At 54.0% G+C, this 26702-nt stretch overlaps 1 protein-coding gene across 3 annotated transcripts in view; it reads left to right on the forward strand.

Annotated features, from left to right (window-relative positions):
* Positions 1 to 26702, forward strand: part of RAD51B (RAD51 paralog B) — a 682004-nt gene that overhangs the window by 649675 nt on the left and 5627 nt on the right. For 2 of the 3 annotated variants that reach the window (XM_051826341.2, XM_051826338.2), the window contains one exon: positions 5954 to 6290. The exons of the other annotated variant lie outside the window; for it this stretch is intronic. In XM_051826341.2, coding sequence (XP_051682301.2) covers positions 5954 to 6050 — 97 coding nt within the window. In that variant the 3' untranslated portion in view covers positions 6051 to 6290. Of the gene's footprint in view, positions 1 to 5953; positions 6291 to 26702 lie in introns of those variants that run through there. 3 annotated transcript variants of the gene reach the window in all.

Consider the following 26702-nt stretch of genomic DNA (forward strand, 5'->3'; position numbering starts at 1 on the left):
CTGTAGCCTCTGGCCAAAGCATCTCCACGAACCTCCTGCAGGTTAAATTTTCTCTTGGAAAGGTCAGCATGTGGCACAGTGGGTTAAACTGCCACTTGTGATGCCACATCCCCTATCAGAGTGTTGGTTTAAGTCAGAGCGGTACCCCTTCTTTTTTTTTTTTTTTTTTTTTTTGACAGGCAGAGTGGACAGTGAGAGAGAGAGAAACAGAGAGAAAGGTCTTCCTTTTTGCTGTTGGTTCACTCTCCAATGGCTGCTGCGGCCGGCACGCCACACTGATCCGAAGGCAGGAGCCAGGTGTTTTTCCTGGTCTCCCATGGGGTGCAGGGCCCAAGCACTTGGGCCATCCTCCACTGCACTCCCTGGCCGCAGCAGAGAGCTGGCCTGGAAGAGGGGCATCCAGGACAGAATCCGGCGCCCCGACCGGGACTAGAACCCGGTGTGCCAGCGCCGCAAGGTGGAGGATCAGCCTATTGAGCTGCAGTGCCGGCCAAGCTGTACCACTTCTAATCCAGCTCCCTACTAATGTGTATGGGAAGGCAGCAGAAGACAGACCAAGTGCTTGGGCCCCTGCCACTCATGCAGGACACCTGGATGGAGTTCCAAAGTCCTGGATGTTGCAGCCATTTGAGGAATGAACCAGTGGGTAGAAGACCTCTCTGTCTTTCCTTCTCTCTGTCACTCTGCCTTGCAAATAAATAAAATAAATCTTAATAAATAAGTTCAATTAAAAAATTCTTTTGGGAAATTTTGAGTGTGTTTCAGAATTGCTTTTAGAGGTGAAGAACTGTGGGATCTTGCTCTGCTAGCAAAAGGCTGGGTAGTCCTTCATTTGCATGGGGCTGGCCCATGTGCTAGAAGACATTCACCCTTCCAGCCTCATCTGGGCAATGCCTGCTGCTTCCCCCAGTCACTGTAGCAGCCACAGCTACCTGTGGGCAGTGTCCCAGGTTCCCATGGGTGAAAGCACCAGTGACACTGTCTCTGACAGCTGGGGATCTGGGGGACAAACAGCACTCAGTCCTGCCACCAGGGAGAGGGGCAGGCACCTCTCCTCCCCGTGGCAACTGTCTCCCACCCCTGCTGACCTTGCAACCTTTGCATTTATGTCCACCTCCGATTTCTCCCATATGCAAAGCCAAAGAAAATACTGACATTTTTCCTGGACCGTCTCCTCCTAAGAGGGATTCTGTTCTGTGGGATGACTTTGAAGTCTTTGTCAAGTTGATGATCAGGAGCACTTACTAAATGTAGGTTCCCACAGCCAGAGAGTAGGGTAAGAGACGGAAAACAACGGATTCATCAGGACCCAAACCAACGGGCCATCTCCACCTCCGCCCCTCATCAGTTCCAACTTGCTACTCCGCTGCCCCTCAAGGCACAGAGATTTCTAGAAACACCAACATAGCCTGCAAGGCCAATGGCCAAAGTTAGGATGAATATTTTGTAACTCCTTGGGCCCTGAAGGAGCCTGTGTGTCTATCAGGAACCATCCAGGGAGGCTGTCAGGTGTTACTGCGTGTGTTCTTCTTGCCCCGCCTCTTGTTTCTCTTGGGAACAATCGCCACACCTGCCGACGCCCAGGCTCCCAGCCCAGCATCCTGCCTGGCCCTGGAGCTGGGCAGTGCTCTCTGCAGCGCTCAGAACTTCCTGTTTGTTCAGACCCCTTTGTCTTCTACTGCGGCAGCGAGGAGAGAGGATTCCTCTGAGCGCCTTTGCTTTTGGCTTTGAAATCAGATCCTGGCGCACCTGACTACACTCAATAGCTGGAAACAGCAAGGATGTCCGATGGCCGAGAGCCCTTGTTTTAAGCCCTGCACGCCAGGAAGGCAGGGGCCGGGGTCTGCTCGTGGGGCTGCGCTGGAGGGGGCAGGATGCTCCAGCAGCAAAAGCAAACCGTGTTTCTGAAGGGAAACTCTACTGGACGGGGACTCGGAATACTGTCCTGTCAAGGGCCTTCCAAGCCTCCCTGAGGCACAAATGGGCTCAGACTTCTTGCTCTCTTACTTCCGGGGACACTCTGCCCAAGGGACCCAGGAGGGCCAAGCCCACCTCTGCTGCCTCTGAGGTGGTGACGAAGTGCAATGAATAGCAATTTACCCAGCATCACAGAGAAAAATGCAGTAGGATCGGAGCAGCACTAGAGAGCGGCTCCAGTGTCCCCAAGCCGCCTGGGCCTCCACCCACTGCCCCCTCCTCCACTCAGCGGCTCTCCTACGCCCTACGTCATTGTGAACACTTCACACAAACAGAACGGCCGCAAGACCACCCACGTGCCCGCACCCAGCTTACAAACTGAGCCCCAAGCCTCGTGGGGTTTCTTAATCCCAGCCTTGCACCCCTGCCCTCCCCAGCAGCAACGGCTCAGTCACAGCCATCGCCTGAGAGTGCCCGTCCCAGCAATGCGTGTGCCCTTCTTTGGGGTCACTGCTTAACCTTTTATGAACCTCACTGTCTTCATCTGTTTAAAAAAAAAACACTGTAGCAGGGATTAAAGGAAATGATTTGTGATAAATATTTAGCTGTTGTTGTTACGAAAAGGAAAAAGTCAGCAGAAAGAACTGGGTCAAAGGCGAGGCCCTTCCCAGCCTGCTGCTCTGTGCAGTGATAGGCCCAGATAGGCCCCCTGTATCCGTGCCCCGGGCCAGTGCCCACACTCGGCTTACTAGCCTGCAAGCCTGGGCCCCAACGTCCCCAACCCTGGGAGGCCTCTCCCAACGCCCCAGACAGCGACTCCGTGGCGCTTCCATAGCCCAGGAGCTGTGTCTGAACACTGGCCACCATGTTTCTGTGTCCAGTCCAGCCCACTGCCTGCTGGCCAGTCTTCACGGAGTGAATGAGTGACAGCCTGAATGTATGACAGTCAACAGACTCCAGCTCTCCACCCCAGTTAACACAAGGTGGTCTCCATGGCCCTATTTCCCATTAATAGGCATTTTTTTTTTGATGGGCAGAGTGGACAGTGAGAGAGAGAGAGAGAGAGAGACAGAGAGAAAGGTCTTCCTTTTGCCGTTGGTTCACCCTCCAATGGCCGAGGCAGCCGGTGCACTGCGCTGATCCAAAGGCAGGAGCCAGGTGCTTCTCCTGGTCTCCCATGCGGGTGCAGGGCCCAAGCACTTGGGCCATCCTCCACTGCACTCCCGGGCCACAGCAGAGAGCTGGCCTGGAAGAGGGGCAACCAAGACAGAATCCGGCGCCCCAACCGGGACTAGAACCCGGTGTGCCGGCGCCGCAGGTGAAGGATTAACCTAGTGAGCCACGGCGCCAGCCATTAATAGGCATTTTTCTCTTTGGTGTCCCAAAGGGAAAGAGACTGGAACAAACAGAACAGGAGGAGCACGGACTGACGTCCCCCACAACTGACAGCTTCAGGGAGACCGCTTCGTGCATCTGGAGCCTCTGCTTCAAGGCCTCTCGCCACTCCAGCTGTAGAAATCCTTAAGGACAGAGAAAGGGGCAAACCTGGTCTCCCGCCGAGCAAATCTGCTTGATTGCCACAGACACAGAACGTCGGGCAGCAGCCATCTGTTGTTTGGCGTGCTCCCCCGCACCCGGTGCTCTCTGCTGAAGTTGGCTGCTGCTGCGTAGCCCCCGCTTTAGTCACAGATTTCACAGGATGTGTTTCAGAAGCAGGAGCTAGTACCATCAGCCAGTATCAGCCAGTTTGTTTCCATGGCACTGAAAGGGGCACTCAGGCTTGCCCAGGAAGGAAATGGAGAGTGGGAAGGAGAGCAGGGCTTGGGTTGCGAGTGCAAAACACGCAGGTCAGGTTTTGTCTTGTGCTTCCTCTCTTTTAACAATATTTTTAGTTGTATCAGGTGAAATTCACATCACATGAAATGAGCCATTTGAAAGGGATTGAGCAGTGATTAGTACAAGGACACTGTAAAACTTTGGCAAAAATGGAATGAAAAGGTAACTTTACTTTGGGGCAAGAATGGTTGAAAGCCACACGTCCAAATGCTCTTCAAAACGTTCATGATGTCACTTAAGACTCCTGCGACCCACGTGAGAGTGTCTGGGTTCTACTCCAAGCTCTGGCTCCTGACTCCAGCTTCCTGCTGGTGCAGACCCTGGGAGGCAGCAGGTGATGGCTGACCAAGTGCTTGGATCCCTGACACCACAAGGGAGACTCACAGACTCCGGTTCCTGGTCCAGCCCCAGCTGTTGCAGGCATTTGGGGAGTGAACCAGGGGACAAAGACCTCTCTGTATCTGTCTCTGTCTCTTCCTCCCTGCATCTCAAAGAAACAAAAACAATCTTCTAAAATTGTGTACTATGAAAGACCTCTGCATGGATTTCAACTTTTTACACCAAAACAAAATTATCTTCTCATGTTTCCTTGAACTTTTTGGAAGTACCCTCTTATACTCACTACATTCACAATGCTGTGTAATCCCCACCAATATCTAGTTCCAAAACGCATTCATCACCCCAAAAGGAAACCCCATACACACTGCTTCCCTTCCTCCCAGTCCCTGGAAACCACCAACCAGCTCTGTTCCTGTGCATTTACCTAGTCTGGATGTGTCACACAAATTAAATTGTATAGTATTTAACATTTTGTGTCTGGCTGCTCTCACTAGCATGTTTTCAAGGTTCACCCACATTGTAGCAAGTGTCAGCACTTCATTTCTTTTTTTCAAAGATTTATTTATTTATTAGAAATTCAGAGTTACAGAGAAGAGAGGCAGAAGCAGACAGAGGGAGAGGCAGAGAGAGAGAGAGAGAGAGAGAGAGAGAGAGAGAGAGGTCTTCCATCTGCTGTTCATTCCCCAAATGGCTGCAATGGCTGGAGCTGTGCCAATCCAAAGCCAGGAGCCAGGAGCTTCTTCCAGCTCTCCCACGTGGGTGCAGGGGCCCAAGTACTTGGGCCATCTTCCACTGCTTTCCTAGGCACATTAGCAGGGAGCTGGATCAGAAGTGGAGCAGCCAGGACTTGAACTTGCACCCATATGGGATGCTGGCACTGCAGGTGTCGGCTATACCACAGCACCGGCCCCACTTCATTTCTTTTTATGGCTGACTAATATTCCGTTACAAGGCTATAACACCTTATGTAGTTTATGCATTCGTCTCGCCATGGGCGTCTGGGTTGTTTCCACCTTTGGGCTGTTGTAAATAGTTCTGGCTGTGAATCTTCACATCTAGGTATTTATGTGAGTACCTGTTTTTGGCTCTTTTGAGCTTATACCAAGAAGTGGATTAACCAAGTCACATCGTGATTCTGTTTAACTTTTTGAGTCACTGCCATACCATCCTCCACAGTAGTTAACCCATTTTTACCTTTTCATGTGCAGTGTGTGAACAATGGCCACATTTTCACCTGTCTGGGAAGCGCAGTGCAGTACGAGGACTTTCTGAAGGGCTGTGTCCCACGCACACAGAATGCATGGTCTGTATGTAAAGACACAGGTTTTGCACAAACTCACAAAGAAAGCAAAGGAAGTGGAGTCCTCAGCAGACAAGTTGAAGGATGGGTCAGAGAAGTAACAGACTGCCCCCTCTCCTTGCTGTGCTCTCCTTAGCTAAGCATGGACACACAGGAGATTCACTGTCTACTCCATCTCATTTTCACTTCTTTCCAGTTTGCCTCCACTCCTCTTCTATGCCCAGGACTGGAAGGTCACAGTGACTTTCCCACCCATGGCCAGGTTCCAGCAAACACAGCGGACTCTGTTAGCAGGTGATATAGTGCACACAGCTCCCAAGTCTGCACACACTGAACTCTATGCAGGCCACTTGTCAACACTCATGAGCCAGAACCAGAAGGAATACCTTTGCAAAGAAAACTACAAGCACGACGTTATTAATAGTAGCTGTGGAAGAGAAAAACTAAGCACCACCAGAGCCCCATGCAGTGAGACTCAGCCAAAGGAAAGAGCCTGACGCTGGCTTTTTGCTTAAAACCATCTGGAAGGGAGCTGAGATCCATGTTAAATTCATATTTCAGGGGCCGGAGCTGTGACATAGCGGGTAAAGCCACCACCTCCTGCAGTGCCGGAATCCCATATGAGCGCCCGTTCGAGTCCCGGCTGCTCCACTTCTGATCCAGCTCTCTGCTATGGCCTGGGAAAGCAGTAGAAGATGGCCCAAGTCCTTGGGCCCCTGCACCCACGTGGGAGACCGGGAAGAAGCTCCTGGTTCCTGGCTTCAGATCAGCCAAACTCCGGCTGTTATAGCCATTTGGAGAGTGACCCAGCCAATGGAAAACCTCTCTCACTCTTTCTGCCTCTGCCTCTCTGTAACTCTGCCTTTCAAATAAATAAATAAATATTTTTAAAAAATTCATAGCTAAGTGTTCTTTGGCTAGAAGGAAAACTACTACTGTCTTTTGTCTCCCCTCCCTCACCATTGGAGAGCTGCTGAATCAGCCGTTTGGGGGCAGGGGACACACTCAGGAAAGGCCCTTTCTTTTGGACATGACCAAGGGGCTGAGGGTAGACACAGGCAAAAGGGCTCTGGCAGCAAGGCTACAGGAGGCAGATGAGAGAAGGCGAGGCAGGGGCCAGTGCTGTGGCACGGCGGGGGAAGCTGCCACTCCCGATGCTGGCCCCAGAGCAGAGTGTTAGTCTGAGCCCCAGCTTCTCTGCTTCTGATTCTGCCTCCTACTTACGTGCCTGGGGAGACAGTGGAAGATCCTGCCACCCACTCGGGAGACCTGAATGGAGTTCCAGGCTCCTGGTTCAGCCTGGCCCAGCACCATTTGACTGTACAAATAAATGTAGTCATTTGGGGCATGAGCCAGTGGATGGAAGATCTCTCTCTCTCCTTCTCTGTTTCACATAAATAAATACAGAGAGAGAGAGAGAGAGAGAGGTGTCAGGTCTCCTGGACATTTTCAGAGTTTGGGGCCTCAGGGGAATGACAAGAGGAAAAGACAAGCGCTTGCCCATGGGAAGAACTGGGCTCCCCGTGGGCTTCGCAAGAAGGAGGCTCACCCCACAGGATCCTCCCAGTTCCCTCATAAGCCTAGGTGGCAGAGTGGGTTTTGAAATCCCAGTGTATCCAGCTACAGACAGGGGATCCTGGCACTCAGCACAAATCTGAGCTCTATCATTGCAAACAAAGGGGGCCATGTCTTCACCCGGGGAGAAGAACTCGTTCACTCCCTGCCAGTAAATACGACTGAAGAGCCAGACTTCTCGAGGGCGGCAGATCGCGAACTGTGATGTTGTCACTTAGAGAAGTGAACTCCCTCACCGGCCACAGGCCAGGGTGCCTGTCTTGACTTCTTAGTCATGATCTGACAGGACATTCTACATTGTTACTGGGTGTAGTAGATGGAGTTGCAGCCCCCACAAGTGTATGTCCAAATCCCTAGACCTTCGGAGTCCGAGCTTGGTTGTAGAAAGGATCTTTTCAATTGTTTATTTACTTACTTATCTGAAAGGCAGAGAGAATAAATCTCCCACCTGTTGGTACACGCCCCAAATATCTATGAGAACTGACGCTGGGCCAGGCAAGCCAAGAGCCAGGACTCAAAGCATAGGTGGCTGGGACCAACTACTTGAGCCACCACCTGCTGCCTTCCACAATGTGCACCAGCAGGAAGCTGGAACTGGGAGCAGAGCTGGAATCCAGACACTCCAGTATGGGATGTGGGCATCCCACGCAGTGTCTTAACCACCATGTACACCAAATGCCTGCCACAGAGCGCTTTGCGGATGTCATAAAGGATCCTGAGATGAGACCACCTGGGTTACTCAGGTGGGCCCTAAATCCCTTGGAAGAACAAGTATTCTTATCACAGTCACATCCGTGCGACCACAGCGGCAGAGCCGGCAGCGACGCAGCCCCAAGCCACGGAACACACGGAGCCACCAAGAACTGGAAGAGGCGAGAAGGATCCTCCCCTAAATGTCCCATGGCAAGCACAGCCCCGCCGACACCTGGACTTTGCACACCTGGCATCTGAAACTGAGAGTGAATGAATGTCTTTGAAGCCACCCTCTTCATCACCCAGCGAGGCTGGGCAGAGCGGTGATGAGGCGGGACAGACAGAATCGGGTCATCCAGAAAACTAAGCTTGGTCCCTGGGCTCACCACTGGCATTCACAGTGAACCTTCTTACCCTTTGGACTTCTGGGTCAGTTTCCTGTGGTGATCCTCATGCATTCACTCCTCGTGGCAGAGGGCAGAGCCCACCGTTCCGCCACGACCAGTGTTCTTGTTCCCATTCTACAGAAGAGAAAATGGAGGCTCTGAGAGGTCAGATGACCTGTTCAAAGGCACTCAGACCTGAACCTTGAACACAGGCCTATGCTCCAGCCACAGCATTACAAAAGCCTCAAGCCCCAGTGCCCTATGGGGCGTGGCTGCCTGATGGGAAAGAACTGATTACGGAGCTGCTGAGGATAGCAGCACTGGCAGGGAGGGTTGGAGCGATGGACTAAGACTCAGCTGGCCGAACCAGGAGGGTAGAGCTTGCTGACAGCAGGTGCAGGACAGAACATGGGCACCCAGGAGCCAGTGTCCCCAGAACTGGAGCCCACGATTCCTCTCCACCCCAAGGCCTCGAGTCCTCTCTCCTCACCCAGCTTTGTGAGGACGAACTAGGATGTGTCTGCAGAGAGGCCGGAGTGGCCATCCACCGCTGCATCTGGCCCCTGCTGCCGCATGCAAGGGACCCATCCTGAGATGACCCACGTGTCCAGCCGGGCCAAGAAGAGGGGACACAGGCTGGGCAGCAGAGCTCTGATGAGGTGGCGCCTGGGGCAAGCTGACGTCATTTGGAGTAGTCCCCTCCGTAGGGATGGCCTCAGGCAGGCTCTGACAGCCAGGGTTCCCCCTGCCTCTCAAGGAGTCCGCTTTTCAGAGCTTGGGGAGACCCGGGCTGCAGCCCTGGCTTGGGCTGGGGTGTAGACAGCTGTCAGCTTCTTCCCTGTCCTCCCCCACACACCCCCACCCCGTCCCAGGTTGGAGGGAGTTCAGGGGCAGGGAGGCAGCCGCCAAACAGCCTGCCAGATTTCCTCCTAGGCAGCCCTCTGTGCAAGATCAAGTCCCGGGAGGCTCGGCCACAGGACAACAGCACAATAAACCCCCTCCGCCTCCTCCCCGGCTCATTGTTCTGTGCGGTTGGTTTGAGTACGATCAAAAGGAAGGAAGAGCACTGCGCTATCAGGCCGAGGAAGAAGGATGCTCCCCTGACCGCTCCCGCTGCCCTCGGCCACCCTCGTTTTAAATGCGAGGAAACCAAAGGGCAGCATGCAGGCTAACCCCGACGCCGCGGGAGGAGAGCGAGCCCCGGCCTTCGGGTTAGCCTGCAAGCTCTGTCCACACTCGCCGCCCCCAGCACCCCCACCCTGGGTGGACAAGCCCTGTCCCTTAGGCCAGGCCAGGAGGGCATGGAGGCCCGCGCACAGGGGCAGCCGCCGGAAGTAGGCCCTGCACCCGCCGGCAGTAGGCGCTGCACCAGCAGACCTGTTGGTTGTTTATCCCTGGCGCTACCAGCCGAGGCGTGGGGTTAAAAAATAGGCCTGAAAAGGAGCTGTCCGTGCCCGCCTGGCCTGGGCTTGCTTCTTCAAGACACCAGACAGCTCAAGTTACCCAGGGGAAATGTGGCCCCCCTGGGCACTCGGGGCCTTTGCTGCGCTCAGCCCGGGGTTCAGGCGCTGGCGGGGACCAGTTTGCTCCGGGAGCAGTCAGCAGGCCTTGCCGGAGGCTGGCACCTCCGAGGTGGGCAGGACAGGGCCGAGGGTCCCTCCCGCCGGGCCGCCCCAGGGCGCCAGCGCGGTCACCTTTGTGGCTGAACCGTCAGCAAAGGCTCAGTGGGAATGGAGGTCAATGTGCTTCCTCAACCAGAAAGGTGGTTTCAGGGCGGCCCGAGCTGCCCGCGCAAACAAGCAGAGGCCTGCCAAGGGCGGGCTGGGGCTGCGGGGAGCTCCCACTGCAACAAAACGGGGACCATTATCAGCGGCGGCCCAGCCCCGAGGAGGGCGAGCCTTTGAAGGCACAGCCGGGCTGTCCGGAACTTTCCACCTGAGAGACGCTGAGGACTGGGGGTCAGGCCGCACGCAGCCCTCACAAGGCCTGATCAAAGGCTGCTGCCGAGGGGAGGGGACCCGCAGCTGCGGCCCGGCCGCCCCCACGGAGCCGCCTTTGCAGGGGCCTGTGGGAAAACCCAAGCACAGATGCGCCGTGCGTGCGGCCGGCCGAAGCCCTGCGCTCTGCTGGGAGGGGGAAAATCCAACCCCTCAGTGGTCCTGAAAAGAAAGGGCGCGCACACACACACACACACACACACAGATGCAAAGACCACCCACCTGATGCGCGCCTACCTTTCCGAAACAAATGGCTCCTGGCTTCCAGGGCCCACTTGTGAAAGAACAAACAGGCTGAGCGTTCCCACTTGGCTGCAAAGCTGCGTGCACGCGTTGTGGGGGTGGGGGGCAAGTCTAAGCACCGGAAGCTTAAAGTGCCTATTCAAGGGCTTCCTTGCATCCCCTTGCCTCCTTGGGAACCTGGGAGACAGCAAAAATGAATCCTCGTTTGGCGAAGGCTCACGGCCCTATGTGGACGCCGTTAGCATGGTACTCCCAGAATGCACTGCCTGACGCACCAGGGAACTGTACCCGGAGCGGCTTGCGGACACCTGCGGGCAGGCTCCACCCCAGCCGGCTGTGCGCCTGCCCCACTCTTGCGCTAGGTCAGCCTCGGCCCGCTCCGCCCTGCGCAGAACCCCACGCTTCGTGGAAGCTGCAGCGCGATCTTGCCTGCAGTGGGTCCAAGAACGCAAGCCACTTCCTCTGCACCTCCTTCCTTTTCAAAGGACTGGGAGAGCTCTTTTCTTTGCCTTCTTGGGGATGGATTTGGAGAGAGGGTAGTGGCCGTGGACATAAGTGAGTGCAGGAATTGGGCTGCCCAGGAGCCCTGGGGGAAACCAAGAAAGTTCCAGAACCGCGGACATGCAGCTGAGAAGGGGGCACCCCCTCTCCACCTTCTCTGCCTTAGGGACTGTCTAAGCTCCCAGCCCAGAGATTTACAGCTTATTGCTTTATCTTGTGACATGGATGGGGTTGACCCCATTCTACCGATGAGAAAACAGAGGTTCAAAGGGGTGACCCAGGTTCTGCAAGGTCACGTATGGCCCCCGTCCAGCTGGACTCCAGCTGGCAGGGAGGCCGACTCCCCAGTGCCCAGCCTTTCCCACTAGTTGCAGCCCTGCCCTGCCTCTCAGGCCCAGGAAGATGTGAGTCAGTGTTCCATAAATATTTATTAAATTGAACAGGGCTGAGCCGCCGAGCACACGTGGGCCTCCTCCACCCTGACCGGCAGGAATTCTTTGAGGGTCCTGGTTATGGAAAGAAACTCTCTGAGGCACCAAATAAAACTCTACTCGGAGGTGCAAGGAGGCCATTTTGGAAATTAATACCTAATAAAGTTTATGCGGACCCCCAAAAGGAGAAAACACTGGAACAATAAAAGAAGCAGAGTAGGTGTATAATAAAACTCCACAGTGCTGTCTTTCATCCAGGAAGCACACGGCATCTGCAGGCTTTAATCACATCTCCATCCCTCCCCAAGGCTGTAGGCGCCCACTCACGGTACCCCTTGTTGTAGGCGTGGGCTTATTCTGCAAACAAAGCTTTAGCACATCTCAGCGTGAGCAGAGTACGGAGCCGGACTTGGCAGCGCAGCCTCGTCCCTCAAACCAGCACAGGGGGCGGCCTGCAGCGGTGTCTCTTGGCTCAGCAAAGGAATCCAAGGTTTTTGTTGAGGGGGTGTGGGTGAGGGTAGGGTGTAGGAAGGTGGGCACAACCGGGGAATTAGGCTTGCAGACCTTGGCCTGCATGCAGTAGACACCCACCTCCATGCACACTGATGAATTTACGCACGCCTATGTGTGGACGCCTCCATGGGTGTGCTCCCAGGAGGGCCTCTCACTGGACGTAACGCCACACCAGACAGCAAGTGCCTTTGATGATGAAGGCTACAGGAAGGTGTCCAGGCAGGGGTCCACCCACAAAGGTTGGGAGGGAAACTGCTGCTAGTGGTCCGTAAGACCCGGATGTGGAGGTGCAGCCAGCCAGAGTTGGGAGAGGCAGCCCAAATTGCAAATAAGTGATCCTGTTAGTTCATTTCCAATCGAGTCAATCAATCAACCGACCAACCAATTAGCAATCAGCAAGCATATGGTTTTTGACTGGCTCGCCATTGCCAAATAGCATTAGGCACGCATTCATTCATTAGCTGCTGGAGCCCACCGAGATGGTGGCTCTACCTGGGGACCCTGGTCTTATTTCCTGCTCCTCTCTTGACTGCTGTGCTGTTATCTCCAGTGTGTGAGCTTCTGTTCTGCGGGAGGCCGTGGAGTTATAGCGAGGAACCCGAAATCCATATGCCAAACTTCAGACTCGCCTAAAAAGAGCTGTCACATTTCTAGCAGCCACTCGTCATTGTGCGTTTTCCTGGGCACTAAAACATGAGAAAGGGCCTGCCTTGTGCTAGTAGTAACCGGGGCAATACTGCTCTTATCAGATTGGACACTGGGCTCTCTAGTAAGATTTTATCTGAAGGGCTCTGGGGGGGAGAAGAGTAGGATGTGGAGGTGGACAAAGTCCACAGACTCCTAGCCAGCCCCTTGCCACTGTACTGTGGGACGTGGCAAGGAACCTGTCCGCAGCCACTGTGTGTGCACCGTGAGAACTGTGTGTGAGTGATGCCACACCAGGCATTCTCTCTACCCAGGTCCACCCAGCCAGAACGCTGGGCTTGTTAGAGTTGTAGATGCAGCAAGTCCATCTGGCTGTGGGAAATAAAAAATGAGCTTGTCCGTGAGCCAATCTTAATTTCAATGCAAAGACAGCATCCGCTTTGCACGGGTGCTGTGGAGACAGAGAGCGTTTGCAGCTGTGGTGATGGCGTGGGGGAACCCTCTACGTATCCTGTGGGCCAAAACCCCCAGATGGGGTAGTGGCCGGGGGCCCCACTTTTGTCTCCTTAATTTTCTCCCCTGGTTTGCCTTTGCTTGTTTGTCCCCACAGCCTGGGCCTAAGATAATTGGAGCCATGAGAGGCTGACAAACAGGTGGCTGAGATGGGACTTCCAGAGAGCCTTTAGCTGAGGCTCTGTCCTCCCAGTCCAGCCCCAGACAGGGCAACAGATAAAGAACTGGGTGAACAATCCAGAACGGTGCTCATTAGCCAGCGAAACTCGGGCAGGGGATCGGAAGGGAGGCCTTTGTCCCTGCGCTTCACCCTGCCACCCACACATGATTTTAAAAAGCCACCTTTCCAACACGCATGCCCAGGATAAAGCCTACAAAAACAGGGTGCAACCCTCTCATGACCTCCTCTCTGCGCCACGAATGCCCTCTTACAGGTGAGTGAAAAACAACGGCAAACAGACCCAAGCCTGTCAGGGCTGCGCCGGAGCCGGTGAGAAGGTGACTGTGTGTGCATTTGTGTGTGTGCATTGTGTGTGTTTGTGTGCATGCGTGCATACACATGGCAATGTAAGCATCTTTGGCTCCCAAGTTCCTTCACGCTGGGGTTGGGGGCAGGGAAGAGGGGGCAATGGTCCCATGTGTCTGAGAGGGGGATGGGGGGCACAAGTGCATCTCAGTTCTCACATTTACAAAGGGGGAAGGGGAAAGATACGGGGGAGGTTCCGGGACTGGGGGTGTGTCCCTGTAGGGGCAAATCCCTCTGCTGGGGCGGGCATTCGGTGCTGCGGTTAAGTCCTGGCTCTGCATTTTTTTAAAAAGATGTTTTTGTTCAGGAGTGAGGGGTGGGGAGAGGGAGAAGAAAAAAGAGAGAGAGAGAGAGAGAGAGATCTTCCATCCATTCACTCTCCAAAAGGCCACAACAGCTGTGGCTGGGCCAGGCCAAAGTCAGGAACCAGGAACGCCATGTGAGTCTTCCACATCGGTGGCAGGAGCCCAGCATCAGCTGCCTTCCCAAGTGCAATATAGCATTGCACTCAGAGGCTTAGTTCCCTGGCCATGACACAGGCCTCCCCTGCCACCCACATGGGAGACCTGGATAGAGTTCCCAGCTCCAAGCTGTGGCCTGGCCCAGACCTGGCTGTTGTGGGCATTCAGGGACTGCACTAGTAGATAGAAGATCTGTGTGTGTGTGTGTGTGTGTGTGTGTGTGTGTGTCTGCCTTTCAAGTAAAATGAAAAATGAGAAAGTTTAAGCCTCTGTGATGCTGGGGGGAACTGAGGGGTGTATGGACACGCATGGCGGGCGCCCACGTTCAAGCTTGCAGAGTGGAAGATGGGGGCGAAGCTAATGGAAGTCGTCGTGATTCTATGAAAATCCCCGTGCCCCAGGCTGGGACACGCTGGACACTCGTGAAGTTCACGTCCTGTACTGGTGAAGAGCCCTCGCTCGCACAGGACCCCCTATACTGAAAGCGAAAGTGCAGGTCTCAGAAGCCAGGAGGCGGAGCGTGTGTTGCCCTGGCGGGAGCCGCTGCCCTGTTCACTCTTGAACGACAAATGGAATCAATTTTCGGTAGAATCCACAGTCCCCACGTGCATGTGCTCAGAGGGGAGAGGGGACAGAGCCCTCGTTTAAATTCTGCCCTCCCCCATTGCTCCGAAGCCCCCTCAGCACCAGCTCCAGGCGGCGGACCACGGCTGGGTGGGCAACACAAGGGCTTGCTCGGGTCCGAGCCTCAGCCTGGGAGCCCAGCCCCAGGAAGCGTTCCCGGGCTTTGGCACGTGGCTTTCTCCTGGCTCAGCTTTGTCTGGTGGCACGGAAGGATCAAGCTTGGCTGACATGCCACATCCTTTGTGGGGGCCCGCGGTCCTCCCACCACATCCCACAGCCAAGCAGGGGAATTTGGCCAGGCGCAGGCACTCGGGCAGGCGCTCCTGGGCACCTCGACAGGAGGAGGAGCTGAGCGAGCAGAGTCCTTGGCACATGACCTGCTCAGAGGCCACCTTGCAGGTACCAGGGTTTTCCAAAAGTTCATGGAAATGCATATTGTGAAAATTACATGTAGCATTCATTTTTTTGCATCAAAATAAACCTTTTAGTTTCATTTAATGTGAACTTTTTAAAGATTTATTTATTTATTTGAAAGTGAGAATTACACAGAGAGAGGAGAGACAGAGAGAGAGAGAGAGAGAGAGAGAGAGGTCTTCCATCCGCTGGTTCACTCCTCAAATGGCCACAATGGCTGGAGCTGCACCGATCCGAAGCCAGGAGCCAGGTACTTCCTCCATGTCTCCCACCCGGGTGCAGGGTCCCAAGGTCTTGGGCCATCTTCCACTGCTTTCCCAGGCCATAGCAGAGAGCTGGATCAGAAGTGGAGTAGCCAGGACTTGAACCAGCACCCATATGGGATGCCAACACTGCAGGCAGTGGCTTTACCTACTACGCCACAGCGCTGGCCCTTAACATGAACTTTTTTATTTATTTGAAAAGCAGAGTGACAGAAAGAGATCTTTATTTTTATTTACTTGAAAGGCAGAGTTACAGAGAGAGGAGAGACACAGAAAAAGAGAAAGATCTATCCACTGGTTCATTCCCCAAATGGCCACAGTAGCCAGGGCTGGGTCAGGCCAAATCTAGGAGCCCGGAGCTTCTTCCAAGTCTCCCAAATGGGTACAGGGGCCCAAGAACTGGGTGCTGTTGGAAGCAAAGAGTATGGGGGAGGGGAGGGGGGTGGGTAGCGGATGCTCCCTGGGAGGCTGAGGCCAGAGGTGCCACTGTACCCTCTCCATCAGGTGAGGTCTAAGCTTTGCCCTGGCTCAGCGCAGGGCTCTGGGTCTTTACAGTGCTTAGGGTTTGCCTTATACTCAATCTCCACCCCCTCAAGCAACTCACCATCTCTAGTCACCTGGAGACAACAGCAGGTGGTTTTTTTTTTTTTTTTTTTTTTTTGACAGGCAGAGTGGACAGTGAGAGAGAGAGACAGAGAGAAAGGTCTTCCTTTGCCGTTGGTTCACCCTCCCATGGCCGCCGCGGCCGGCGCGCTGCGGCTGGCGCACCGCGCTGATCCGATGGCTGGAGCCAGGAGCCAGGTGCTTTTCCTGGTCTCCCATGGGGTGCAGGGCCCAAGCACTTGGGCCATCCTCCACTGCACTCCCTGGCCACAGCAGAGAGCTGGCCTGGAAGAGGGGCAACTGGGACAGAATCCGGCGCCCCAACCAGGACTAGAACCCGGTGTGCCGGCGCCGCTAGGCGGAGGATTAGCCTAGTGAGCCGTGACGCCAGCCAACAACAGGTTTCTAAAGATCAGAACCCATGACTCCTTGGTGAATTCTGAAACTCCTTGTGAAGTTCAAGAAGCCAGCCAAGGAATAGGGACCTGGGGACAGCAGTGCAATTGGAGACAGTGAGGTACAGACCGTTGTCCTCTCTACCAAGGTTAAGCTGCCGTTAGCCAGAGACTAACTTGGAATGGTGCCACCTTTCTACACCAGCTAGTGAGGCCCTCTGCTGCCCTGTGGCTCTGTTCAAGGCCCACACATGACCAAGTCTCCGGAGAGCTGCAGCCTGGGAGAGGCCCTGCCTTGGCTGGAAGGGCGTCCACCTGGAGCCCAGGCCTGGCCCTGCTGGAAGTAGGTTCCTGTGGGGAAAACCCTGCTCTTTCCCCTCTTCTCTGCGGCGACAGCTTTCTCAGTGTCCTCCGTTTACCTAAACAACTCCTGGAGGGACATCGGTTTCTCTTGTCCCCTCCGCCTAGCCCCAGATGATCCCATCATTTAGCACTGAAAACCTTGGAAGGGTGCATGTACATCGGCCACACTTCACAGGGCAGGAGTGGGGCTTTCTGGAAAGGGCAAGGCTCCCCTGCTTTGTCCCCCCGGAGCACCCCTGCGTGCCCTGCCACCACTGAGCCTGTCACCGAATCACAGTCCCCCAGCTTAGAAGTGCCTGAAGGTCAAGAGCTGCCTTCGAGACACACTTCAAGGGAGACTTAAGGGACAGATAGGGGTCTGGGTCGAGGGAGGGCCAGCCCGGGACCCCGGAGGCTGTTGGGTGCCGGGTGGGGGTGCCCGTCGAGGGGTGCATGTAGGCTGACTCTTCTGATCCTCGTGCCCACTCCCTGATACTCAGTGTTTTGCCCCCCAGGGCCCCTTGCTGGATTCTTCGCAGAACCACAGGGGTAAGGAAGGGCCTTATAAAATGGTCGGTGGGACACACGTAGGGAGGGGCGTTGGCTGGAAGCACCCAGCAGCTCTCATCACGGCCACCATTGCTCTGGTACTCAGGGGCCTGCCTCTTCCTTTTTTAAAAAATTAAGATTTTTTTTTTTTTTTTTTGGACAGGCAGAGTGGACAGTGAGAGAGAGAGACAGAGAGAAAGGTCTTCCTTTGCCATTGGTTCACCCTTCAATGGCTGCCGCGGCTGGCGCGCTGCAGCCAGCGCACCACGCTGATCCAAAGCCAGGAGCCAGGTGCTTCCTTCTGGTCTCCCATGGGGTGCAGGGCCCAAGTACTCGGGCCATCCTCCACTGCACTCCCTGGCCACAGCAGAGAGCTGGCCTGGAAGAGGGGCAACCGGGACAGAATCCAGCGCCCCAACCGGGACTAGAACCCGGTGTGCCGGCGCCGCAAGGCGGAGGATTAGCCTAGTGAGCCACGGAGCCGGCCTAAAAATTAAGATTCTTAAAAATGTATTTGAAAGATATATTGTACGTGTGTGTGTGTGTGAGAGAGAGAGAGAGAGAGAGAGAGAAAAGGGACATATTCACTTCCCACGTGCCTACAACCACCAGGACTAGGCCAGACCAAAGCCAGGAACCTGGACCTCTTGAGTTGGTCACACATGTGGCAGGGACCCAAGCACCTGACCCATCAGCTGCTGTCTCCCAGGGTATGTTAGCAGGAAGCTGGATGATAAGCAGAGGAGCCGGCAGCCAGGAGTTCTGACACAGGGTGTGGGCACCCTAACCTTGACTTAGCCTTCTGGGCCACACCCGCCCCCTGCCCCAGTTCTTCTGTCCCTGCTGTTTCCCACACGCAACTCAGTGAGTTACTTTATCTCAGAGACTGTCTCTTCATCTGTGAGATGGGATAAGCGGGTATCAGGGTGAGCACATCGCAGCCTCCACTGAGTGCCGTGACCACCGGCGATGGCGTGTGTTGTCATTGGTTAAGCAGGCATAAACACATTTGCTTCAAGGGTAAGGTTCAGGGGCCGGCGCTGTGGCCCAGCGGATTAATGCCCTGGCCTGAAGTGCCAGCATCCCATATGGGCATTGGTTCAAGACCCGGCTGCTCCATTTCTGATCCAGCTCTCTGCTATGGCCTGGGAAAGTAGCAGAAGATGGCCCAAGTCCTTGGGCTCCTGCACCTGCTTGGGAGACCCAGAAGAAGCTCCTGGCTTCCAGGGTAAGATTCAGAAGCAGCCTAGACTTTGTCCCAGGTGAACCTGAGTAAATCCCAAGTCTGCCCTTCATTGTCTGGGTGGGAATGCCTGCCCAGTGGATTGGGCATCGTTCTCTGGCTCAGTGTTCTGCAAACTCACACCATAGAGGGGCAAGAGTAAGTATTTTCGGCTTTGTAGGCCATAGGATCTGTGCCGCAACTACTAAGGCAGCCATGGACAATACATAAACAAACAGGCATGACTGAGTGCCAATGAAGCTTTATTTACACAGTCAGGCTGCAGGCTGGATTTGAGCAGTTCGCCCTGGTTTGTTGACCCCTGCGTTAGCCTACAGTGGCTGTGGGCAAACGGCTTGGGAAATTGGGGTTAGGGGTGCGGCACAGCAGGTGAAGCCCACACTTGTGACACCAGCATCCCATGTCAGAGTGCCGGTTTGAGTCCCAGCTGCTCCACTTCCCATCCAGCCCCCTGCTAATGTGCCTGGGAGAGCAGTGGAGGATGGCCCAAGTGCTTGGGCCCTGCACCCATGTGGGAGACCCAGATGGAGTTCTGGCTCCTGGCTTCAGCCTGGCTTTGCACCAGTTCTGGCCATTTGGGGCATGACCAGTGGACGGAAGATTTCTCCCTCTCTCATTCACTCTGCCTTTCAAATCAAGAAACAAATCCTTTTTGAAGGGAGAGAGAGAACATCTGAGAAACTGATTTGTTGAAAGTGGGTGAGCTGCGGCCCTCACTCTCCAGATTCTTTAACTCCATGTACACAGCACCAGGCCCGGTGTTGCTGCCCCGGGGGTCACAACAGACACCCTCACTTCCTCCCATTCCACCCTCAGCCTGGAGTGCTCACAGCCCCCCTGGAACCTGAAGAGTTTTTGTGCTTCTCAGAGTCTGTGGTCCCGCCCCGCCCCTCCATCCCGTTTGTGCGCCATACAATTTGTAATCTCCTTAAAACCAAAGAAGCGAACTCTCTGATTCGTGTAGATGAAAATCAGCTGCGACCTATTAATGGCCCAGAGTCCAAGACAGAGTTTAGGAAACGCAAACACTGGACCAAATTAGACTGAAACGGCCTCTGTCTCCAGGGGCGAGGGGTGGGGAGGCGGAGGAGGCTGGGGGGGGGGGCGGCCATGTGGTTTCAATTCATTTGGATTCTCTTCCTATCGCTAATTCCCCCCAACACAAAGCATGTGCAGCCGGGCCCGGCCCCCGCAAGCCTCCTCGGGAGCCCCCCGCTCTCCCTGGTGGCAGCCTGGGTCCTGGTGAGGGGCCGGGGCTGGTTGTGTGTCTGTAATTAACAGGTTTCAAAGTGGTTATTTTGGAAAAGAGAATTTCAGTGGCGCGTTAAAGTCCTTTCATCAGCCATCAGCTGGCGGCCCAGGGGCTGCACGAGGCCCTGGCCACTTAAGGCTTCAGAGAGCTGTGGATTCCCAGGGTCTTGTTGGAGAATGCGAAGGCTTTTTAGCCATGGGTTTTATTAGGCCAATGGTTGCCATGATTTGCATTATGTTGTTTGGTTACCAGCATCATAAAAATGTTTCTCTCGTCCTAGAGTACCTTGGATCATTAAAAAGGAGAAGCAAAGACAAGGAAAGCCCTGGCCTTGGTAGGAGTTACATAACAGCGAGCCGGGTCGCCCGCGGGGGAGTGGGGCGAGGAGGGGGCCCGGCGCGGGGTGGGGCGGGCAGTGAGCAGCGCCCCCTCCTGCCCTCCCCCGAGGCCTCTTTCCTCTTCCTGGTGAGTCGAGGGCTGGGAAAGCTGCAGAGGGAGTCTGGACTAGGGCGTTGCAGCACTCCTAGGAGTCGAGAGAGGCAGCCTCAAGTCAGGTGGCCTCTGGGTTGGGGCCGGGGGTCTCCTCAGAGGCTGGAGTGCCCCGTGAGCGAGGGGTGGGGAGGTGGCGTCCCTGGAGCCTTCCCCTGGCACCGCCAGCCCCGAGCTGTGGGAAGAGTGGAAACACATATGGAATCCTGCAAGCCACAGAGACCGTTGCAAGCCTCTGAAACCTGGTGAGCTCCCAGAAGCGCCGCAGCGGAGGAGGGAACTTCAGTGAAACTGCATTATCTGATGAATGGAGCACCAGCCTCTGGCTGGGCTTCCTGTCTTGATGGTGGCTAACTTCCAGAACTTTCTTTCATGGTGGACATGAAAAATATTCGGGGAGAATTGCGACTGAATCACCTCTGGTGCTTCCAAACAGTGGCCGAGCTGCAGGGCGGCAGGCTGTGCCCTGGGCGGGACGCACGTCGGAGCTGGGCCACACAAAGCTTGGGGCACGTGTTCAGAGAACCAGAGCGCCACCGTGCTGGGAGGGACGCTGCAGTCCTGCTGGGCTAGGCTCTCCGTGCACAGAGAGGGACACTGAGGCCTCGGGGCACAGCCAGAGTTCCATAGCTGGATAGGGAGTCCATCCCAGGGTTCCCGATTCTAGGCCAGGATGTGCTTGACTATCTCATTTGTCACTGGACCACTGTTGCCCTTTTGGCTTCACATTTCTTCCATCCATTCAATATTTACCTTTTTCTTTCTGGTTTTTTTTTTTTTTTTTTTTTTTTTTTTTTTTTTTTTTTTTTAGATTTATTTATTTGAAAGAGAGTTACAGAGAGCTAAGGACAGAGAGAGGGAGAGAGGTCTTCCATCTAATGGTTCACTCCCCAGATGGCTGCAATGGACAGAGCTGCGCCAATCGGAAGCCAGGAGCCAGGTGCTTCTTCTGGGTCTCCCACGTGGGTGCAGGGGCCCAAGGACGTGTGCCATCTTGTACTGCTTTCCCAAGCCATAGCAGAGAGCTTGGATTGGAAGTGGAGCAGCTGGGATTCGAACCAGCACCCAAAGGGGCTGCCAGTGCCTCAGGCGGCTGCTTTGCCTACTACGCCACAGTGCCGGCCCTGAGCAGAGACATTTCTATGAAGTGCATTGAAGAAGAGAAAGAAAATTCTGCCACCCTCTGCCCTCCAAATCCAGGTTTTAGGAAAGTTGGGTGGCCTCTGGGAGCCTGGGACTTCCTTGAGAAACACCTACCGTTCTGGGTGTACCTTTCAGTGTGAAATATGGTCCCATAGGATGAGAGTTACCTAGGCTGCCACCACCTGCAGCAACACCCTCACTCCCAACAGCCACCAGGGCAATGTGGCCCAAAGGATTCTGGGAGTGGAAATCAGCAGGGCCTCTCTCAGTTCAAGTTTGAGCAAGTGCTGGTGGGAATGCAAGCCAAACTGGCCCGCGTGTTTGCTCGGCCCCTCGTCTGTTTCCCATCACTCTCCTCCTACGGTTCACTTGTCAGTCCTTTACTCTTGTTTACCCCTGAATGAATTATTCCTCGATTATAAATCAGACAACTTGGCACTGAGCTTTGGATTATCTGTGATCTTTAACTTTCCCAAGGCAAAAGAAATGAAACTAGCAAATCTCTCTGCTTCTCATGGCCCAGTATCCAGATCATGGAAGTGCTGATCTGGAGGGGGTGAGCCAAGCCAGAGCCCCACTCCCTGCCCACGCACCTTTCCCCCCTTCCTGCCTCCACCCCCCCCCCCCACCGGCCCGCGCTGGAGGGAAACAACCCTGCAACTCAACAGCTATGCAGGGAGCACCTAGGCAGCAGATTCTAGTCCAGAAACCAGAGACACAGGGTAGAAAAGGCACTGTTCCTCTTGATCCTGTTTGCATCTCAGTGTGGGTGACAGTAAACCAACCACATACAGCGTGCTTTGGTATCCACAGGGGAGTTGGTTCCAGGACTCCCCTGCCCATGAATACCAACATCCAGAGAGGTTCAAGTCCTTCACCCACAATGGCATAACGTTTGCAAAGAACCCACCCACATCCTCCCTTTTGCTTTCATTCATCTCTCGAGTAACACAATGTAAGTGCTAGGTAAATCGGTGTTCCTCTGTATTGTGTAGGGAATAATGACAAGGAAAAAGCCTGCATGTGTTCAGGACTGATGCAATTTTTTTGTTCCAAACATTTCCCATCCACGGTTGGTTGACTATGCAGATGGGGAACCCACAGCTGCGGAGGCCCCATGGAGCTAGGGCGAGGCGCCTTGAGAAAGAGAAGCAGAGTGGGAGATGGCAGTGAGGGGTGCACACCATTTGACACTCACGGGGGTCAGGAAGAGGCAGCTCTCTGAAGAGGTGACATTGAGCAGACAGTAGATGTAGGGAGAGCAAGCCACGTTCAATCTGGGAAGACTGCTGCAGGCAGAAGGAATCCCAAGCGCAAAGGCCGGGGACAGGGAAGTGTTTGAAGTACAGTGAGCGGAGTGTGAAATGGAATGGGGGGTGGGGGCAACCATGGGCCCTAAGGTCAGGCAGTGGCCTGGGCCAGCCATGGAAGCGGCCACTTTGGGTTTCATCCTGAGCATCCCGGGATGGCCTAGGAGGCCTCGGAGCAGGGAGGAACCTGCCCGGGCGGTGCAGAGGCCGGGGATACACAGAAGGCCCAGCTCAGCCTCAAGGTTTGCGTGGAGGCACAGGGCAGAGGGCAGGTGCACCTCCGGGGCGGGGAGACCTTTGCGAGTGACCTGTTTTTGGCAGGGTGGTGTGGGCCTGGAAGCGCACCACCTCTCCACCAATGAGTCTTAAGCCCAGAAAAAATGAAACACTGGTGTTTACTCAGGAGGGCTGGGACCTGTGTGTCAGAGAACCCTCGGCCAACCAGGCCATCGTAGGCTCGGGCAAGTTGCTGGCGCAGGGCCTCAAACCCCCAGGTGGGCTGCTTGTCTACCCATTGGGGCCTCCTTGTGGACCCCCAGACACACTCAAGAAGCAGGCTTTAGGGGCTCTGGCTTTATTTGTGCCTGGCTGTGTGCTGTCTGGCCGGTTTCCTTCCCAGGGCCTTTCACTTTGCAGAAGTCAGGCCCCCTCACTGGGGAGCAGAGCGGGGAAAGGCTAAGGCATGGCCCACAATGCAACTCTCACCTGCTCCTTCACTAGCTTTCTGGAAGCCTGCTAATCCTCTTGGAACTATGCTGCCCGGCACAGGAGCCACTGGCCACAAGAGTGGCTATAGAAATGTAAGTCCATTAAGATGAAATAAAAGAAAGGATTCAGATCCTGAGTCTCCACAGCCACATGGGGCTGGCTGGCGGCCACCGGGTTGGACAGTGCAGAAATAGAACTACAGGAAGTTTGGTTGGGCAGTTTCACTTCTTCAACAAGAAGGCGGAACACATTAAAGTGCACTCAGCACAGGGCTACTTGGCCCATCTCATTCTAGGTGCTCAGTAAATGGTAGCACCAGGATTTATTCCAGCCATCTCCATCCTTGCTTTGCCACCTGCTAACTGTCCCTCGACCTCCCTGAACTGTCCTTCTGTGACAGTAGTGTGCCCGGTGAATAATTGCCGTGCAACTCCCCATAGCATCGCAGGATCCTTCTTTTTCTGGGCCCTCTGGAACCATGAGAACTTCCTCATCAACCCACAGCTGACTTCGCTAGACCAATTTGGAAATTCCAGTCCTGCCAGCCTCCTCGGCATGACACGGGGTGGCTCGAAAATGGATTCTGGAGCTAGATCAGCCATTTTCAAGAGCTTGCCCATGGTCGCTGGCGTGCACAGGTCAGATGAAACAAGTGAACAAGTTTGATCAAGAAAAAGAATCGCTGTGACTCAAGCCAGCCACATACCCTGCCCCAGTGTTCTAGAAGAAACCGTGGCCTGGGCCCCTGTTTCCCTGCTTCCACTTTCCCCCTGTGTGCAGCTCTCCCGAGGCCCCGTCAGCTGATTGGTATCTTGGTCTTCAATCAGTCTTCCTTTTTCCACTTGGGCGTTTTGTTGTTGTTTAACGTTTATTAACTACAGGCTTTTGGTGGGTGGAGGCTGGGCTTTGCCTGGGGCTGGAAGGAAGCTCTCTGCCAGGCCAGGATAAGGTGTGGTTTTTCGAGTCTAAGTTGGAATCCCCTCCACCTGCTTAATGCATTTCAGGAAAGATTTGTTTTCAACTCCCAAATTACCTGCTGGGATTTCTAGGCCTGAGATCCTATCTCCTCTGCTGTTTTCTTTCATTTCCGATAAGAAAGACAAAGAGAAAAGAGAGGCCCAAGAACAACATTCTTGCACTCCTTTGAATAAAATTACACGCAGGGAGTGATTTTCTCTGTTGTTTTCTATCAAACAGGCAGCAAAAGGATCTACCAGCCTCAGAAGCTCTGCTCCTGGGGAGGCACCGGAGGAGAGCAAGTGAAAAGGGTTTTACCGAAAACTCACGGGGAGCAGCCCCTACTCAGCGAGTCTGATGGAACTTTCTAAACCACTATGGCTGTCCAACTGCACTACCTGCGACTTTATTTTCTCAAGCAATATCAACCCAGCCAGCTAGCGGCGTCTCCAAGGAGTCACCTTTCTCATGCACCCCACTGCTACACTGCTGGGGAACCCTTTGGGCTCCGCCTTTGCACAGTCAGCTCGCACCACGGATAAGCCATGGCCAGCTCTTCCCTGGTCAGCTGCACCCGTCTCCTGACAGTGTCCTTCCACCAGGACAGATCACATTCCCCCTGTTCTTTTTTAAAGATTGATTTATTTATTGGAAAGGCAGAGATGGAGGGAGGGAGGGAGGAAGGGAGAGAGATTGATCTTCCATCTACTGGTTCACTCCCTGAATGGCTGCAACAGCCAGGACTGAGCCAGGCCAGGGCAAAACCAGGAGCCAGGAGCTTCTTCTGGATCTCCCACATGGGAGCAGGGGCCCAAGGACTTGGGCCATCTTCCACTGCTTTCCCAGGTGCATTAGCAGGGAGCTGACTAGGAAGTGGGCAGCCAGGACTTGAACCAGCATCTATATGCGATGCTGGTGCTGCAGGTGGAGGCTTAACCTTCTACTTCACAGCATCGCCCACCCCCTCAGACCTCTCAACATGACCTCAATGTGGTTCCCATCTCATTCAGAGTCAAAGCCACAGCCCCTATTGTGGCCTTGGGGGCCCTACGTGGTCGGCCCCTGTCAACGCTCTGACCTTCCCTTCCTCCTCTCTTCTCCCCTCCCCCATTTCTCTCCAGTTCCCCCGGCCTCCTTGCTGTCTTTAAACTCACCAGTTGTGTGTCTACCTCAGAGTCTTGACCGTGACCATTCCCTCTGGCCAGCTCCTTGACTTTCCCAAGTCTTCACTCAAACTCTCACTTCTCAGTGAGAAGGCCACTGGTGAGTGGCCACTCTGGTTCATCTTTAAAGATTGCCATACTGCAGTGCACCCCGCACCCACCCTGGCCCCACTCTGCTGTGTGTTTCCCATGGCAGCCATCACTGCCCACACATAACGGAGCTGGCTTATTTATGATGCTGTTGCCTCTCTCTCTCTCTCTCTCTCTCTCTCTCTCTGTCTCTTCCCATTCCTAGAATCCTACACCTCAAGAGGACAGGGACCTTGGTCAGTTTAACTCACGGCTCCCTCTGTCGTGATTAGAAGCACTTGGCTCAGATCTGTTCTTCTGTGTCCATTATGAGTAGATATTGGGAGAGAGCTACATGGAGAAGAACCGAGGTCTCCTGTCAACAACCAGCAACACTGGCCAGGCTTGTGCGTGCTGCCTTGAAGGCAGGTGCTCCAGCCCCATCAGATTTTCCAGTGGCTACGACCTCATACGAGACCCTGACCCAGCCCAGGCGCCTCTCAATTCCAGAGCCACAGCAAATGGAGATAGAACAAATGACTATTATTGTTTTACTCCAACAGGATTCTGGACTTCACAGCAATAGAGACTTCAATAATTTACTGTTTTAAAGATAAAAACAAAAATACTTAATATGTATTTGCTAGTTCATTGAATAACTTATTCATTTTATGAATAAATTAATATTTAGAAAGTGATTAAAATGCATTACTTCACTTTAAAGTTTTAAAATAACATACTCTATTGCAAAAATAGTGGTGCTTTCCAAAACAAACAAAATTTAATGAGAAGGGTGACAGTGTTTTACATTTTTTGCAAATCTCTTTAATGTCTGGCGTAATAGAAGACAGCTGGATCCTCATATCTACTTCTGCATTCAATCAGCTGTGATAATGTTGTTTTGGTTGAAGTATGCGAAGGAAATCCAGCCTCAGAGAGAGAGGTTGCTGGGAAAGAGAGGAATGTATTAATAGTCTTTTCAGATAATTGTGGTTATTCTTCCCTGACACTATACCAAAAACTCAACAAATGCGAGTTTATGAAAGGTTACTTGCAATGTGGAATCTGAAACTATAGCCATGAACTTTTTGTACTCAGTTATGTTAAAATCCATTTGGTCTGGCTTGCACTTCGAATGATCTTTTGCCCATGCTCGATTGTGTAATACTGTGCATGGGGTCATTTGGAAAATATTGCTTCACTGAGTTGTGCCGATCTTCTGAGTTTGGTTGGCATATGTCATGATGAAAGCCGAAAATTCACATTTCTTAATAGCACCACTGAGCTCATCAGAAACTCCCG

Source organism: Oryctolagus cuniculus, chromosome 20 (assembly GCF_964237555.1).
Source record: "Oryctolagus cuniculus chromosome 20, mOryCun1.1, whole genome shotgun sequence".
Lineage (NCBI taxonomy): Eukaryota > Metazoa > Chordata > Mammalia > Lagomorpha > Leporidae > Oryctolagus > Oryctolagus cuniculus.